This window comes from Polistes dominula, unplaced genomic scaffold (assembly GCF_049000335.1).
Source record: "Polistes dominula isolate Pdom_NZ unplaced genomic scaffold, Pdom_raw_medaka contig_31, whole genome shotgun sequence".
Lineage (NCBI taxonomy): Eukaryota > Metazoa > Arthropoda > Insecta > Hymenoptera > Vespidae > Polistes > Polistes dominula.
The window spans coordinates 5,347,523-5,366,266 of NW_028300925.1; the positions used below are offsets into that span (position 1 = coordinate 5,347,523).

An 18,744-nucleotide genomic window follows, 5' to 3' on the forward strand; every position below is an offset into this window, starting at 1 on the left:
TAAATATATATAATAAATAAATATAAATAGATAATAAATATATAATCTACATACACATATAGCGATATGAAAACGTATATGTGTATGTTTAAATGAATGAAATAAATAATATAATTATAGTATATTATAATTAAAGCGATATTAAAGTAAATACAAATTAACATCCACTCTCGATCACTGTCGATTACGATTGAAGATTAAAAGAAATCATTTTTGTCAATTAAATTATTTAATATCAGGTCAAGGATATTCTATCTATATATATACATACATATATACATATAGATATATGTATAATTTTGATTATCGACGATAGATCGAGATGTATGCTAAATAGATCTAAGTAAGTCTCTACTGCACGCTGATTCGGCTTCATAGCTCAATACAGCATACCATGCAGTCGCAGGCGATTGCATTCTACATAATATATTGCGTGCGTGCGTATATGATGTGTGTACGCTCGCGCGCGTTTAGTGTATAGTCGATAATATTAAAATATTTCAAATATAAAAACAAACGAAATAATTCAATAAATAATAAAAATTAAAGTAAAGATATTAATTAGAGTAATTTAAAAAAAATATAAGAAAAAAGAAATAATAATGTTATAACAGTTATGATGAAAGATTAGTAACGATAATAATGATAATGACAATGATAAAAAGAGAAAGAGAGAAAGAGATAGAGATAGGCAAACGTAGATGATAATTATATACTCTCTATCGATGTTTCGTGGATCACGATAGATGTGAATATATTTTCAATGACGCGTATTTTTCTCATTATCCAGCCGAGTTAAAAGAACCTAAAGAGAGCTGCAAGGAAAGAATAAGAAAAAGAAGAAGAAGAAGAAGAAGAAAAAGCTCGCGTGAAGGGCTTTCGTTTCGAGATATAATACGTATCGCTAGATTGATGGAAGTTCATTTGTTGGTTTGTTGTATATATAATTTGTTTTTTGTTTTATTTGTTCGTGTGGTATAGTTGTTCTAGGGTTCAGGATACCTTGACGCGTTCCAGATCCACAGCATTCATCATCGTGCCCTGAAAAAACTCCACGGTGGTGTAATGCCTCTTGAGGAGACCCTCCAATTCGAGATCTGGTTCTTTCCTGAAAAAACAGATCACTCCTTACGACAACGGCGATCAGACTTCTTTAACCATTTTCAGAACAACACTGTTCTGAGTGAACTAGCACGTTAAAGTCGTTTGTTTGTTTGTTCGTTCGTTCGTTCGTTCATTCGTTTGATCGATTAGAATTCTTTTAGAAAACAACTCACGCCAGAAAATTCGAAAAGACGTATTCTCGTTTCCTGTTTACGTTCCCCATGTATATTTTCTTTGATTTTCTTTTATATTATTATCTGTCATTTTCTTATTCGTTCATTTCTTCAGTTGGATTTCATCGTTGCAAAATTAAACGAGTCATGTGATCCATTCCGTCTGATCGCCCTTTCATCGTGTCACAGAAAAATAGTGTCTATCGAACGGAGGAAAGAAAAAGATAGAGAGGGATAGAGAAAGGGATATAAAAAGAAAGAGAGAGAGAGTGAGAGAGAGAGAGTGAGAGGGATAGATAGAAAAAGAGAGAGAGATAGAAATAGAGAGAGAATATTTTGAAACGTATGGCGACGTATACTCACCACCATGTCGCCATATCGCATATGGTTATGACGTAATGGAACAATTATATAAAATATGATCGTATACCAACAAGGTAATATATATATATGTATATATAATGAGATAAGATTGAAGGGGGTGAAATGTGTAAGATTGCTTTGTGATTGTGATATGACAGTAGTAGACTTACTTAAAACATATTTTGTGTTAATGACGCCATCTTTACGCATACTTGTAGCTTATATTTTATATTGAAGAAAATAAAAAAAAGTAAATATAAAGAATAAAGGACTTCCATTGATTATCGTGCGATAGAAGAAGGATAGGAACGATAGTAAATAAATAATGAAAATAATATGAAAAAGAAAAAATAATTATGAGAAAAAAAATACTATATATATATAGGTAGATAAATGGATATATAAATGAAAAAAATATATATTAATAATGATTAAAAAATAAAAGACGATGATCGAATGGGTTATCAACTCGGTCCTTACTCTTTCCTCTATATCTTTTCATTTCTTTTCTTTCTTTCTCCTTTTTATTGCTATCGATGTTCATACCTATGTAAGAAGACAACTTCTACATCGACGTCCTCGCGATCCTCGTGTAAGAAGTCCTTGAGAAAGTGCGAGACCGATTCGTAGGTGATATGACCACACACGACAATATGTCTGTCAACACAAAAAATATATTAGAAAATCTGTCGCAATGGATGACAGGGTAAGCGTATTTATTCAAGGATCAAAGTATTTTTCAAGCAACTACTGTGTGCACGCTCTAAAACAATGTACATGGATATGTATACATATATTATACAGATATCACATACATACGTCGTTTTTTTAATATATATGTACATACATATACATTATGTTTGAATGCGTGTGTATGTATATATACGTATACATATATAAAAAAAGAGATCAATCAACTCTAGACGTTCGCGCGACAATTCTTTCGCTCTCTTCTTCCGTACTCTCTCCGTTACCACCGTAACATCTTCTTCATCTTATTCTTTTTATGCTATCTACTCGGAACGTGTCTTACTCCGAGAAAGATCAAGATAAAGAGATAGATATAGACAGAGAGATACAGATAGACTGAGAGAGAAAGAGAAATATAGATAGATAGAAAAAGAGAGAGAGAGAGAGAGAGAGAAAAGATAATAGTTGAAAGAGATTGAAAGAGAAAGAAAAGTAAGTACAGAAGAGAAAGAGAGAGAGAGAGATAATGTGAGAGGGAGAGACAAATAAAGATAGATAGAGATAGAGACTCATGCAATTTCATTATTACGTGGACAAAATTAAACGTTGTGCACGAGACGACAGGAAGAGAGAAGAGAAAAAAAAGTGAAGTCGATAACTTCTTTTTCCTTTTATTTTCCGTTCGTTTTATTATTTACTTATTTATTTTTTTTTTGCGTTTATTTCGTTTTATTATTATTATTTTTTTTTTTTTTGAAATAAGAAAATATTATTCTTTCCTTTTTTTTTCATTTATCATTTTTATTTCTCGTATTTTTCTTTAAATATTGTTTTTAGCAAAAAATTTCATTTTACAGACGTTACACACTCTGTGTATCTATCATAGACTATTTTGTTTTTCTTTCTTTAATACCCGTATACCATTTTAGCCTGCCGCCATGTTGAGTAGAACGCGTTTTCTTAGCGCGTAATTTTGTTCCTTGAATTTGATAAAAAAGAAACGGGGGAAAAAAATACTTTTTGTATGTATATATCTATATAGATTTATACGTAGAATAAATGAAGATTTAAAAAAAGAAAAATATGTATAAAAATCCATAGAAGATCACCGATACGTCACTTTTTTCTCTCTATATTATTTTTCGTTCATTCCGAACGGCCATTTTGAACGATGATGAAATCAACGAAGAAGAGAAAAATAATTAGAAAAATAAAAGATTTGTAGCTTCTTTATGTTAACCGTTTCGTCGGCATAGACGAGTTATCTCGCGATGAGGAAACTGCTTGTATCGGATCACAGACGAGTTATCTCGCAATTTACATGAAATAAAAGAAGATATAGTATTGGGGTTACTAAAAAAATACCATAATTCGGAGAATAATTTTCAACAGAAATTGAACTGGAATCATTTCTATTCGCTTCGCTTTCATTCCAGATATTTCTAAAAGAAAAAACCTCTAACAAAAAAAAACTTGATCCTACGAAGCGTTGTGTATGGTGCAAAATAAGATCAATTCATAAAGAAATTAGCTATTATTGTAAGAATTGTGATGTCGCGTTATGTGCAATTCTCTGCTTGGAATGGTACCATACAGAGAACTTATAAATTTGAAATATCCTTAAATCAAAGCTTTACTTTATTATATATCCTTATCAAAATTACCGCTTTTCTGAATAAAAGTTCTTAATCTAATAATGAAGCACTCGAGATATGTCTGTGGCAATGGTACCGCAGCGCGGTATAATACGTCTGTGATTTTGTACAAGCAGTTTAGTCTTTGCGAGATAATTCGTCTGTGACCCGATACAAACAGTATAGTCATCCATGCCAACGATACGGTTAATTAAAAGAAAAAGAAAAAAATCCAAAAAATATATACATACGCATACATATAAGAAAATATGTTAATTAAATAGAATAAAAATGTCTTATGCGATGATCATCATTGACAAAATATACAAAAAAATAATTAATCATTGATGCGCGTGAGACGGTTCGTATCTACGCGTTTTCTTCTTTTTATGCTTACTTTATCTTTGCCAATGTGGAGGAGAATATTTTGCAGCAGTATCAGCAACAGCAGAACAATTGTTGTCAAAATACGCTTATCGGTTTTTTTTCTTTTTTATCTTGTCTTATTATTTTTTATTTTACGTACGCACACATACATGTACATGTATGTATATATGCATATACATATATGCACATAAGGATAACTTCTTAACGTATACCTATATACACACACACCCACAAAATTACAAACAATGGTCTAAACTTACCGATAATTTGTGATAGGGACTCGGCTTATGTCTTTTTAGCCGACTAACGTGATTGGACAACTAAACACACACCTATATGTTAAGATATCTGTGCTCTAGGTTATATATATATAGGTATGTACAATATACATTACGGTAGGAGAGAAAAAGTAGCCAGAAATTCGGACAAAAGATTCGCTGTATAATAATAATAATAATAATAAATAATGCAGGCTCATACTTTATATATATATATATATTAATAAAATTGTTTTCTTGCACTAAAGTAACAAGTGAATTGTAGTGGTAATAGTTATAATATTAGTACAGGTAGTAATGCTGGTGGTTGTGATAATGGTGGTATTAATACGTATATATATATAAATTCTCAAGCACAAGATTCGGCCGCTATTCGGATAATTAATAATAATAATAATAATAATTACAATACATAATTAATCTCTTGCGTGCCACGTGTGTGCGTGTTATCATTAAAAATGCTGACGTGTATCTTTTTTCTTTCCTTTCCTTTTTATACTCTCGATGTATTCGATATTACGAAAAAGTGGAAAGAGAAAGAGAGAGAGAGAGAGAGAGAGAGAGAGAGAGAGAGAAAAGAAAAGAAAGAAAAAAAAAAGAAGAAAAAGAGGTTTAGTGGTGCTTATTATTATTAGTGCAATTAAAGGGATTCGTTACGTTTTATATAAAAAATTTACACATCCGTGTCATGAATTAATTACGATATCTAAAAAAGAAAAAAAAATTAAAGTTTCAAAAAAAGATCCATGATCTTAAGGGACAATATTTATTACCATGCTTAATTAATGGTTAACAAATTACTACCGTTCGTATATAATTGTAATTACCTAAGAATTAACGTGAGAAAAAATTGACTCATTATGAATTTAATTTCTTGATTTATATAACAATCGATTATTTTGATAAAAGAGAATTTAATAAAAAAGTGAGATGATCTATGTACAATTATATATATACAGATAAATATATAAACTAATATATATATATATATATATATATATATATATATATATATATATATATACATATATATGTAAGTAAGTATAATATAAATCAATGCTATTGAATTCATAGTGAGCCTGGGCGGTGATCGATATAAGCCCTACTGCCATTATTAAATCTATTCTACAATAGGAGGCCGACGTTTCGCTGTGTGTAAGTATATTAGTTCGTGTATTTAGACGTCAGTGCTTTTTTTTTACAGATTTTACATTTACAACAGATACATACTCTATATTTACGTATGTAAGTATGTGTAAATCATATTGTGAGAATAAAGTTATATTTTTCTCTCTCTCCCTTTTTCTCAGTTTAATCATTACGCATTAAACGATAGAGAGTTCATCAACATTGTTTTGAAAGTTGAGAAAAAGATAAAGATAGAAAGAAAGAGAGCGAGAGAGAGAGAGAGAGAAAAAGTATGAGAGAGAACAAGAGTGTGTGTGTGTGTGAGAGAGAGAGAGAGATAGAATAAAATTAAAAATTCTATGTATAAGTATGTTAAGACATGTGTATGCGTGTATAATAATGTATGTGACATATTACACTAGTTCGTGCGAGAGAAAGAAAGAAAGAGAGGGAGAGAGAGAGAACAAATTATAACTATTACTCTCTCTCTCTCTCTCTCTCTCACGTGCTCTAAAGTCACACTTTTCTGAGATTCGATTTGTTAGTTTTTTCTTCTTCTCGCCCTGCATTGCGATAATAATTTAAATAATAATAATAATAATAATAATAATAATAATAACAATAATATTCACGAGAACGATAACGCCGTTTTCTTACTAATGGTAGAAGTGTATTGGTAGAGTAATAGTGGTGACGTGATATTTTGTAACGGTAAGGTAGTGGTGGTAGTAGTGGTGGTAGTTGGAAATAAAAAAAGTATGTCACCGATGCGCAAAAATAATTTTTTCTTCCACCGAAATTAATTGACAGTGTGAAGTAATTAATTGTGTTCGCGCGAGTTGTATTATTTTATTTACAATATCTTTTTCTTTTTCTTTCCCTTTTTAAAATTTATAAGTTCGTCATACCGAAAAAAAAAAACAAGAGGGAAATAAAACTTATATATATATATTATTGAGAAACGTTCTTTTTCGATAAGAACAAAAAAAAAAAAAAAAGAAATTGACGTTTGATATAGGATTGATAAAATATCATCGACGAAGGAGAACAAGTAACGACGACGAAGATGACGACGATAAAAGTGACACTGTTGACGTTGACGACTTAACGCGTCTCTTTCTCTCTTTTTTTTTTTTTTTTACTTATTTTTCGTTTTTCCTTTTCTATTTTCTAACTAACCGAGAAAGAAAGAAAGACAGAGAGAGAGAGAGAGAGAGAGACTCGTTGAATATGTACAATTTTAGTTGACTTTTTTACCATTTTTATATACTTTTGTGATATACAACACACAATAGATGTACGAAAAAGATGAAAAATAAAAAGAAATCATAAAAAAAAGAGATTCACATATGTAATATATTTTCCGTTGGCGCGTATTCGTTGTTCTCTGTTTTTTATATTTTATATTACTTTTTTAACGATAAATTACAGCCACATTTTTTACGAAGTTCGCCACGGAACGAAAAATGTTCTACGCGTTGTGTTAAAGGAAAAGAAAGAAAAAAAGAAAAAGGGAAAAAATTACAAGAAGAAAAAAAAATAAAATAAAAAGAAAATTTAAGAATCAGCGAAAATCCTTCTTCCCATTTTGTGTCTAGCGTATATATAATACAATATATATAATATATAATATATTTATATATACAATGTATATAATGTGATATTTGGTAAGCTCGCGTTGTTCTCGATGAATTAATTTAACAAACGGCCTTTGACTGATAAATTCGTCACTTACGCTATATTTATATATACATATATGTTGTCTATATATGTACGTATAATATAAATATATGTAAACAACAATGACAACAACAAGAACAACAACAAGAATACAAAGATAATATTATGATGGTGTATGAACGTACAAACGCACACAGCCCACGCACACTCCACACACACACACATAAACACACACACAGATTAACGAGTCTATAGCAACAAATTGTTCGGTTTTTTTTTTCATCTCTTCCTTCGCACGTTTTAATTGACGATGGTTAATAAAAACGTAGTTTGGGACGGGGTGGAGGTGATGATGACGTTGGTGGATCTTATGATTGAGGATGAAGGAAAGAGAAAGTTAGAGAGAGAAGAGAAAGATAGAGAGAGAAAAAAAGAAAGAGAGAGAAAGAGAGAAAGATAAAGAGAGAAAAAAATGAAAAAAGGGAGAAATCATTAGTGTTGATAATTTTTAAAACTAAATTCTTCCTAATAACACCAAATAATCTCCACACCGAATGAATTATTATAATAAATACAAGAAAAATCATTATATCTCTCGTGTATGCACATACATCTTTAATAAAAAATGCGCACGTATACAAATGAGAACGAGTGTACGGTGTTAGCTGTTAACAAACATCCATTGTTAATGTTTATCTAAAATCACGAAGAAATTTATGTTACTTTTTTTGCACTTTAGTCACTGTATTTTTTATAAGGAAAAAGAAAGTTAAAGAAAATAGAAAGAAAAGAAAGAAAAATGAAATCGCGACACGAAAATGACATTTTCTTTAAAAAAAAAATATATATATATATATTATTTTTTGATATTATTATTATTATTATTCGGTTCTTTTTAGAATTTTTGTTCGAACACGTTCTCGTTAAATTCGCGTTTCTCTTTCAGGGATGATACAAGATTGAGAGAGAGAAAGAGAGAAAAAGAGAGAGAAAGAGAGAAAGAAAGAGGTAGACAGAAATAATAAATGAAAAAAAAAAACATTGGAAAAATGAAATCTTGTCGAGAACGTACTATTAAGGGTCATCACTGTACGCAGCGTACAGGTATGGTTTGTAAACATGCGTACGACCCCAATCTCATTTCTAAAATGTAAAGGGAGCGTTGGAGTAGGGTGGGGGGGGGGGTGGTAGACATGTACATGCGGCGGCATTTGGTTCGTTACACTCGGGAAAAAATACAGCCCAAACTCCGGCTGTTATGACACAATACAACTAAAGCTTACCGTATCGTTTGTATGCTTCTAACACCCTAATAAAAGGAAGAAGAAAAGGGAAAGAAATAGAAGGAAGAAACGAGATTTTTTTTTCTTTTGAAAATAGAAAAACAAAACAAAACAAAATCTGAGCCACCAGCATTTTCTCTTCATTTCTCTTTTCTTTTTTTTTTCTTGAATAATTAATTTAGTCTATTTTGTTGGTATCGTATGAGCTTAAGGAGTTTTACTTATACTATTTTTTGGTTATCAATAATTCTATTATAAAGAAAAAAATTAAGTCAATTGCCTCAGCGAAAAATACAATTTTTAAACTGTTTTTTTCTTTTTTTATAAAGAAAAAAATAATTCTTTTTTTTTATTTTACGGATAAATTGATGAAAAGAAAGAAAAAGATAGAGAAAATGAGAGAAATATTTATAAGAGATAACAAAATCCGAAGAAAGCTGTATTTGTTCCAAGTGCGATTAGTGTGCACAAACAAGCTAACATCGTTTTACTAGATGTGATTAGGTATGTGTGTGTGTATATATATGTATCTGCATTGGCAATCAGACTGACTGGTAGTTATACAAGTTGGTAAATGGATAGAAAGGAAATATAGGAGTGTTCATTAGAGTTCACAAACGACGATGTCCATTGATTAGCATAGGAATCCTTTTATGGATTCTGCAAAGAGAGAGATACTCGTCTCTTGCAGATATAATATGTAGGATAAAATAAGTGGAACTCTGTGATTCAGTGTGATATGCTAACGTTATAGTTTCTAAGCGCACATACAGTGATAAAGTAAAAATAAAATAATAATAACAAGAAAAAGAAGAAGTAGTAGTAGTAGAAGAAGAAGAAGAAGAAAAAGTAGAAGAAATGGATTGAGTTGATGGAATATTTCTTGGTAGTTTGATAAGAGGATCGTTTGGTTAAATAAAGGATAATGATTGTTTGTTTTCTGTTCTGTGTTTATGTTCAATTTTACTTTGTCTCGAATAAAGAAAATATTTGATCTTCTTTTTGTTCTTTCGAAAATGTCGCTGTGGAGAGAAACGTGTGGTGGTATCTGTTTTATATATATATATATATGTATGTATGTAGTAATACACTGCGTACACCGTTTTCATGATAAAGTAAGATAAACGAGCGAACAGGTGGGTTAGTAAGTAAGTAGTCAAGGAAGAAAACGAGTACACGACAGACGGTTAGATCGATGAGCAAGTGAAGGCTGTCATGAAAGATTTAGTCAGACTCGGTAAGTGGATGGTGTCGCTGATACGAAGAGGAAAATCAGAATATTCAATCTAAACGATTATAATGACGATGTTAACGGAAAATGGCATTTGTAATGAATTAACATTATTACGAATCAACAAATTTTTATAAAAAAAAATAGAACATTAGAAAAAAATGAGATTATGAAGAGTTCCGAAAACGCGTGTACGTACGTGTAGAAATGTATGTATGTATAAACTGTATAAAGTGTAATTGTTATATAAAGATGGAATTAAATCCATCGGAAAATAGAGAAGCAGACATTGTTCCTTTAGTTTTTGTTTCAAAGTATTATACATACTGTCTCGTGTTTGAGGAAAGGTTGGATCAGGTTATGGTGGCTCGTGAAAAGAGTGGATATTTGAAGTGGTTCAACTCGGGAAAGCTAATTGGCTGGTAGTGTCTCTCACCTGCGACCTCGCTCGTTCTTCAAAGTGCCGCCATACTTGTTTCGCGTCCCGATCAGGTCAATTATCTCGGGGATACAACTGGCGAATATGGCCTACATCGCGTGATAGAACAGAATACAACACTCGCATCAATACACTTGTGTAACAGGGTTGACTGTAATTTTTTTTTGTGTTTCGTGTTTGTCTTTATTCTCTTTTTTTTTATAATATTTTCTTTTCCTTTTTTTTCCGCTTCTCATTTTTTTATTTTTATTTTTTTTTCGTCTATTTGCTTTGGTCGTTTTTTTTTGTCTATTCTTTTCTTTTTACTTTTTTTTCCGTACTTTTTTATTTCCTCTCTCATACGAATTCGCCCACTCGCTTCCCTTGATTTTTTTCCCCCATTCGCGTAACTTATTTTTTTTTTTATCATCGGCCGTTTTATTCATTTATTTGTCTACTTTTTCTTTCTTTCGAAATAGTAACGACGATAAGAAGATACCCCCAATAAGAAAAAAAAACAAAAACAAAAATACATAAAGAGATAGAAGAAAAAATAGAGAGCGAGAAAAAAAGAGAGAAAAAAAGAGGAAATATATCGAGTGGCGCATATCCGTCGAGTCGCGTGCGACGGTAACGTTATATATATATATTTCTTTTTTTTATTATTATTATTTCTTTTTTATTACATATAAATATATAATATATATATATTTTTTTTATTATTATTATTCCTGTGCATCTAAACGTTTTTCATTGTACGTTCTACATTAAACATATTATTTATTATTCTCCGTATGATTTTTTTTTACTTGTTACTCGTATTATTTTTTGGTTTATTTTTTTCTATTTTTTTTTTTCTTAATAAACATAATCCCGTCGTCCTGTCCTTCTCTTCGACTTTTTTTTTTGTTTTCTCTCAAGTGTCGAGGGCGAGGAGAGTCATACATTTACATATAAAAAACAGAAGAAAGTTTTGGTTCAGCTACTGGGCAACGCGGCTACTCATAGAGACACGATTATTAGTGCTGTACCGCTATCAGCGCCACTGCCCGAACAATTATAGTAAAATGCGTGGAAAATGATATAAACACGTTCCAAGTAAAAGGGCGGGGTATATATATGTATATATATATATTAAAAAAAAAAATAGTAGTGGCTATATATATACCTACACCTAGGTCCTACACACCTACACCTAAAGCCTAACGAAAACTACAAGTAGATATATGTGCCGACACGTATAATCTATTTCAAAATACCTTTGCAATTGTAGATATTATAATAATATCCACACGGTATTTTTGCTTTCTTTGAGACATCATATAATATATATATATATATATATATATATTTCATTATCATCGTAATATATAGTGAAATAATATTTTTTTGTAAATATTTAATTAATTAATAATAAATAATTATTAAATAATTATAGTAGTAGTAGTAGCAGTGGTGGCAATTTTCTTCTTTCGTGTCTTTCAATTATCCTTTCATGCAGGTTTTTTTTTTTTTAAATTTTATTTTTTCGTATCTTTTCCATGGAACAGTCGCGATACTAATTTTGGATTTTGAATTTTTCTTTTTAATGCATAATATAATCGTGAGGCTCGTCGCATCGAACTTTTGTAAAGTTCTTGAACTGGGTCAAGGTTAGATCGAACTGGACCTTACGCGTTCGAGTATATAGAATTAGAAAAGAGAAAGAAAGAGAAAGAAAGAGAGAAATAAAGAGAGAAAGAAAGAAAGAAAAAAAAAGAAAGAGAAAGAGAGAGAGAGAGAGAGATAGTACGATTATTCAAATAATTTCTTAAATATCAAAAGGATATGCGACTTAATCCCACCCGATTGAAAAGTTTTATTTACAATTTTCCGACGTTTCGCTTTAATCGGATTAATCTTTCTAAATTGAAAAATGAAAATCTTACACGTTATTCGAAGAATAGATAAATTCTTGAAAGGATTTTGTCAGGAGTTTTCCTAGTTTCTCGTCAAAAAAAAAAAAAAACATTTTTCTAATTTTTTGTTTTAAGTTCGGAAGGTTTAGAATTTGCTCACACGTGACTCCTACACACATTTTCTCTCTCATTTTTTTTTTAATTATTTTCATTTCATATAATATTAGCGTGTCAACACGATCATCGTTACTGAGGCTGTGATAATCCGTTCATGTATGCGCGTGTGTAAGAAGGGTACGAAGAATTTTCTTTTTATGCAAATAATTTTTCTATTTTATTTTTTATTTTTTTTCATATATATAAAAATAGAAATATATATGGAGTAAGGCCCAGTTCTACGAATCGACCGAAATATTTTCTATTTCGGTATGGAAAAATTCGATCTTTCTTTTTTAAATTTATTTGCATCGCCCATTCGTTGATAGAACAAAAATAACGGACGTTCCCTCTGAGCGTAATCAACAATTTGATCGACAACAACGTTCCCGAACTTTTGTGCATATTCAACCCTTCGTGCATCATGGGAATCCCTCCTTTCGAGAACGTAAGCCCGATAGGAAAAAAAAAACAAAGTGAGTACATCATCTACGAATAGAGAGAGAGATCCAACCGTGAAATTATTTTTCCAATACGTACGCGAGAAGAACACACATACGCGAGCTTTCGCGAAATTACATAGGTAACTATTGATCAATTAGTGTTGTTTGAAGAATTTACCAATCCCCCTCTCTCTGTACGTGTATGTGTGTATGTGTCTGTGTGAATGTAAGTATATAATGTATATGATACATATATTTATTCATCACAAAAATTTATATGTTAACCCACAAAAGAAAAATACAATTTACAAACGAAAGACGTATATGACAATATAGGCGAATTATGTATGACAAAGTAATAATATATATAATATACGTGTGTGTATGTGTGTGTGAAATGTATATATATATATAGAGTCCGCCAAACGTGACTTAATAAACTAAAACTACCTGCGTGCCTCGACGAATAATAGTGGGTTGTGGGCGTGCGCTTGTCGGTGAACGACGGAGAAGGAGCCACAGTAAAATGATCGATTTTTTTGACGATGCCTCGTATTACGAAATTTTCGATACGTGTAATTTCTATATATATATATATTCATATATATATATATATATATATATATATAGTATTATAATATATCAAGCTGAAGCCTTACGATAAAAAAAATTTAATATGATCTATATTAAATATTAGCGCAACTATGCTTGGGAAATCGGATACAATATAATATAAGTGAAATTTAAATAGCGCTAATGTGATATTAACGTGTGAGAGAATATATATATATATATATAATAGCAGTGAATATTTCGATCGATTCGACTACTGGGATCTACGTAAAACGTATGAAAGAGAGAGAGAGAGAGAGAGAGAGAGAGAAAGAAAGAAAGAAAGAAAGAAAGAAAGAAAGAAAGAAAGAAAGAAAAAAAGAAAGAGAGAGAAAAAGAGAGTGATCGATAGAAAGACCGCGTAATTAAATGTGTTTTCAATTTCATCGTTATAAATGTAACATTTGATATTATTTCGAAGTACACTATATATTATAAGCTTACTATCGACTAACAAACGATCAAAATGCTATAACACAAAAATGGATGCGCTACTCGTCGCGTTCGATTCGACGACACGTTAATTAATTTTCTTCATTAATGTTTAATCCTTTGTTCTATATAGGCTATATAGGTTATGCATCGAAAGGGCATGAACTAAGAAAATACACGTGCGAATTTTGCAATGACCGCAGCCTTCTCCACACGATTCACCGTGTAAGTATTTATATAAATACTTTTTTTTTACTACCCGCGTTTGGCGTTTTTTTCTTTTTTGATTGAGAGATGCAGCAGCAATTGGAAAATTATCGTGTGTCACGGCGAAGACGTGCAAATGTCTACTTTGGAGAGGGTAGTCCCTAAAAAAAAGAGAGAGAAAGAGAAAGAGATAGAAAGAGAGAGAGAGAGGGATAGAGAGAGAGAAAGAGAGAGAGAGAGAGCAATTTCACGTGCCAACGCCAAATTATTTGTTAAATCGGTTGCCTTTATTCGCAATAACTTTTATAATTTGTTTTTGTTGTTTGTTTGTTTCGGAGTTGGTATTTTTCTTTTCTCTGATTATTTGTTCCTTCTTTGTTTCTTACGCTTATAATACTTTGTTTTTTGTATACTTTACTTGAATTAATATTATCTACGTTGCTGGCACTAATGAAAAAAAAAATGCCAAAAACCTTATCAAGCGAAATAAAATCGTGCCCCGGACCGACGAAGAAGAGCCCAATCTAAAGGCCAATTCGACGGTGGGGTTCGATCAACCCTTGGACAATCTACTAGGCTAACCAGAACACTAACGCATGCCGTCAAGAAACTCAATCCGTGAAGAGAGAGATAGATAGATAGATAGATAGAGAGAGAGATAGAGAGAGAGAGAGAGAGAGATAGATTGATTGATTGATAGAAAGAGAGAGAGAGAGAGAAAGAGAAAGAGAGGCTGATTAACTAGAAGAAGGATAACAGATCTATAGGAATCGAAAGAGAAAGATCGATTGGATCTAAAAGGATTTATACGTCGTATTATTCAGATAAAGGATACTTTTTGAAAAAAAGGAAAACAAAAATGCAAAGTAAAAAAAAAGAAGATATTTTAATAAACAAAAACGAACAATGAATCGTCCGCCACTAGTATTATTGTTATCACGTGTTTTTGTGTGTTTTATTATTAAAGAATAATAAATTCGCGACGAAATTTAATATTAATTTGTTTTCTTTTGTTCGTGATTTTTTGGTTTTTTTTTTTTTTGTAAAAACAAACGAGATGATTTAATAAAAGATTGTCGATATTACATATCAAGTGAACTTTTAATACGAAAACCCTGTTCCACTCGAATCGATAGCGAATTTATCGGGTATTTGTTTGTTCGTTCGTTTTTTTTTTCGTATACCAAATCTGTTGAATATTGCATAGAATTTATCGAATTTATTGAATGAGAAAAAGAGAGAGAGAGAGAGAGTGAGAGTGTGTATATGTGCCTGTGTGTGTGTGAGAGAGAGAGACTGACGAACAGAGAAACATTCTAAGGGATATTTGTGTGTGTGAAGATATTAACAAATACACAACGTTGAAACGATGATAAAAGGTTAAAGGAAAGAAGGTATATTTAAAATATATATATACATAGGTATATATACATACAAAGATGGGGAATAAAGATGCAAAGTAATCAACGTGATCAATATACTTTTTTTAAAATCTAATCGTGAATAAATCGAAACGAAAAGGAAATTTCGTCGTCTCACTCAAAGCGATCGATAATAACTACTTTTATCAAATGTTGCTGTGTGTGTGTGTATGTATGTGTGTGTATGTGCCAATAATTATGGTATTTTTGTATAAATATATAAGTATTACACATTTAAGTAGAGATGCAAACCAACGATATATGAATTTACAAAACGTAATTTAAAAAACCAAAAAGAAATACAATATTTAATGGATTTTTTTTTCAACTGATTAGATTATATGTAAAAGTAATAAAATATGAATTTTATTAAAAATTTGATTGCATTTCTATATCATCATATGAACTTATAGACATGTACAATGGTTTACAAAAAAATAAATATACTTGAAGTGTACGTGTAAACACATACACATATGTGTATGCGTGTTCACAGGCAATTACGCGAAACGATAATAAAACATAACGTTCTCTCTCGCAATTAAATTGTGTACTTGTGGTGCGACGCAATGATGACTATGACAAATATATTAATAATAATAATAATTATAACGATGACGATGATAATAATGATAATAATCACAATAACAATAATTAAAATAGTTAAAATATTAACAAAGTAATAAAACAAAAATATCAAAACAATAGTCGCGCGTGTAATTTATCCTCTTATTTTATTTTCATATTGTTTCTCGTTCAACAATTTTTTTTTCCAAAACTAATTTGTAAATGTACCGAAAGAAATGCATACGTGTATTACCAAGTTTTTGAATAAACTGAAACAATAAATTGAAACAATGAGGATAAGAAACAAGCGGTATGACCTTGATATGGAAGGATACGTCAAGAAAGGAGACAATAAGAAATAGATTAGAGAGAGAGAGAGAGAGAGAGAGAGAGAGAGAGAGAGAGAGAAAGAGAGAGAAAGAGAGTAGAAATAAGTAAGAGATAGTGAAAAAGGGGTTTATGAACGGTAGGGATTGTAGTAAATATTCGTATTCAGATAATCCTTCTCATCTAATCGTGTGTTGTACGGAATTTCACAAGGACATGAAATATATTTTAAAAGCTAGTCAAAAAATCAAGTTAATCTTTTTTTCGTTTCACGGATAGCAGCCGTGAGCCCATGTCTTCTTTCTTTTTTGTCTTTCCCAAGGATAACCTACCCCATTCGATCGTAAATTTTTCGAAGAAAAATTTCACCAATAACAAAAAAATAATATAAAAAACAGTAGAGAGTTCTCAGAAATGGCCCTTCAACGTCGTTCGACCGGTTTCAAAAATACACTACGATAGTTCCTATTTCGAATAATTTGTTTCTAACTTATCTACGAAAAAAACGAAAAAATAATCAGTATAAAAAACAAGCAGAGCACTTCCTGAGTATATATTTCTTAGCAAAGAAAAACATAAATAGATAAATAAATAAATAAATATATAAATAAATTTAAAAAAAAAATATATATATATATATATATGTATATGTGTCTAATGCAAAAAATGATAACGCGAGGGTCACTTCGCTATCCAGAATTACATCGTTCCTCCTTCGCAAATCTACGCGACTACTACGGGAACAGTAGATATTTAACAATAATAATAAAAATAATGATAATAATAATAATAATAATAATAATAATAGTAATAGTATAATAATTATAAAAATAATAAAAATAATAATAATAAATAATAATATTATTATTAATTGTAATAATCAAGGGGGGGGGGCTAAATGTTTGAAAAAAATGGCAGGGTGGGCATAGGTAATTGTAAAAATTGAAAAGGGGTCGAAGGGGGTGGCTGGGGTTCGAAGGGTCATTTTGGCTGTGTTCTCCACTGTAGGTGGATTTTTTGCTGGGGGGTACCTGCGTCCACGTTCGCGTTTGTACTGGCCACCGTACTTGCAGCGGTTCGCGGCGAGCTCCGTGATCTCTGGGATCCAGCTGGCGAACACCGCCTACACACCCACAATCATCCGTTGCCGTCAGAACAGTAACCCTATCCTCAGCTTTCTAGTGTTTTTTGTTTTTTATTTTTTTGATTTTGTTATTTTTTTTTTTTTTTGATTGATTGATTTGATTCGATTTGATTGATTGCCTGATTTGTTTGATTGATTGATTTATTTTTGTATTTGTTTTTTTTTCTACGGATCGATTTTTTATCGTCCCTTTTCGTTCTTTTTTTTTTTATTTTTGTTTTTATTCTTTCTTTTTTTTTTCATTTCTTTTGTTGTGTTTTTTTTCCTTGGTAATTTTTGTTAATATTTTTGTCTTATTTTTATCTCTAAACAAACTACAAAGGTATAATATATTATATTTCAAATGCATTTATTTATTTATTTCTTCGACTAGTTTTTTTATTTTCCCTTTTTTTTCGGTTACCTCTCGCATATTCGATCCTTCCGTTCCGTCTCGCTTGCTCTCGCATCCATTCGTCTCGTTCCGTCTTCCTTATCCTTTCTTTTTGTTTTTTTTATTCGTCTGGTTAATTTTTAATAAATTCACGTACTTTATTTCCTTTCCTTTCCTTTAACGTAACACACACGTCTACCACGTGTATACTCGATTTATGCTTCGACGATTTTACCAAGGGGCCCAACCACCAACGTCCCTTTTCGTTCGGGGACGTACGACTCCCTTGAGAGAACGACCACGAACATTTCCCCTTCAAAAATTGTGGGATTCGCCGACTCTTTATCCTTCTTCGGTTTCGTATCCCCTCGACAGTAGGTACCAACGTTTCTCGCAAAAACTGATGAATTAATAACAACGAACGATGCTTATACACCAGAGTATACCTTTTCGCAATTTCGATCAACTCCCTTCCTCTTACCCCCTACCCTTACCCACCCAACAAATATAAAATAAAACGAAACATTACCAAATCGTTCGTGTAAATTCAAACACGAATCGGTTCATCCTCTTTTTCTACAACAAAATGAATTATTTATCGGTAGTCTTCTTTATTTCGTTTGAATATATAAATAAATAAGAAAACACAAAATGAAAGAGTATACGTTTGCAATTTATGAATAATATTATACAGTGTCGTTAGTTTATCATGATAGATTTTTTTTTATCGTAATTATCGAAGTGTCTTTTAAAATAACGTCGAATGAGATATACTTTATAAAAGAAAAAGAAATT

General features: G+C 31.0%; 1 protein-coding gene across 5 annotated transcripts in view; it reads right to left on the reverse strand.

Annotated features, from left to right (window-relative positions):
* The window catches only part of slo (calcium-activated potassium channel slo), an 85,905-nt gene that overhangs the window by 44,721 nt on the left and 22,440 nt on the right, over positions 1 to 18,744 (reverse strand). For 3 of the 5 annotated variants that reach the window (XM_089170929.1, XM_089170931.1, XM_089170930.1), the window contains exons 6-7: positions 10,388 to 10,479; positions 2,187 to 2,297 (exon numbers count right to left, since the gene is read on the reverse strand). In XM_089170929.1, the coding sequence (XP_089027055.1) occupies positions 2,187 to 2,297; positions 10,388 to 10,479 (203 nt within the window). The remainder of the gene's footprint in view (positions 1 to 2,186; positions 2,298 to 10,387; positions 10,480 to 18,744) is intronic. The other 2 variants (XM_089170932.1, XM_015334446.2) reach the window with 1 other exon arrangement.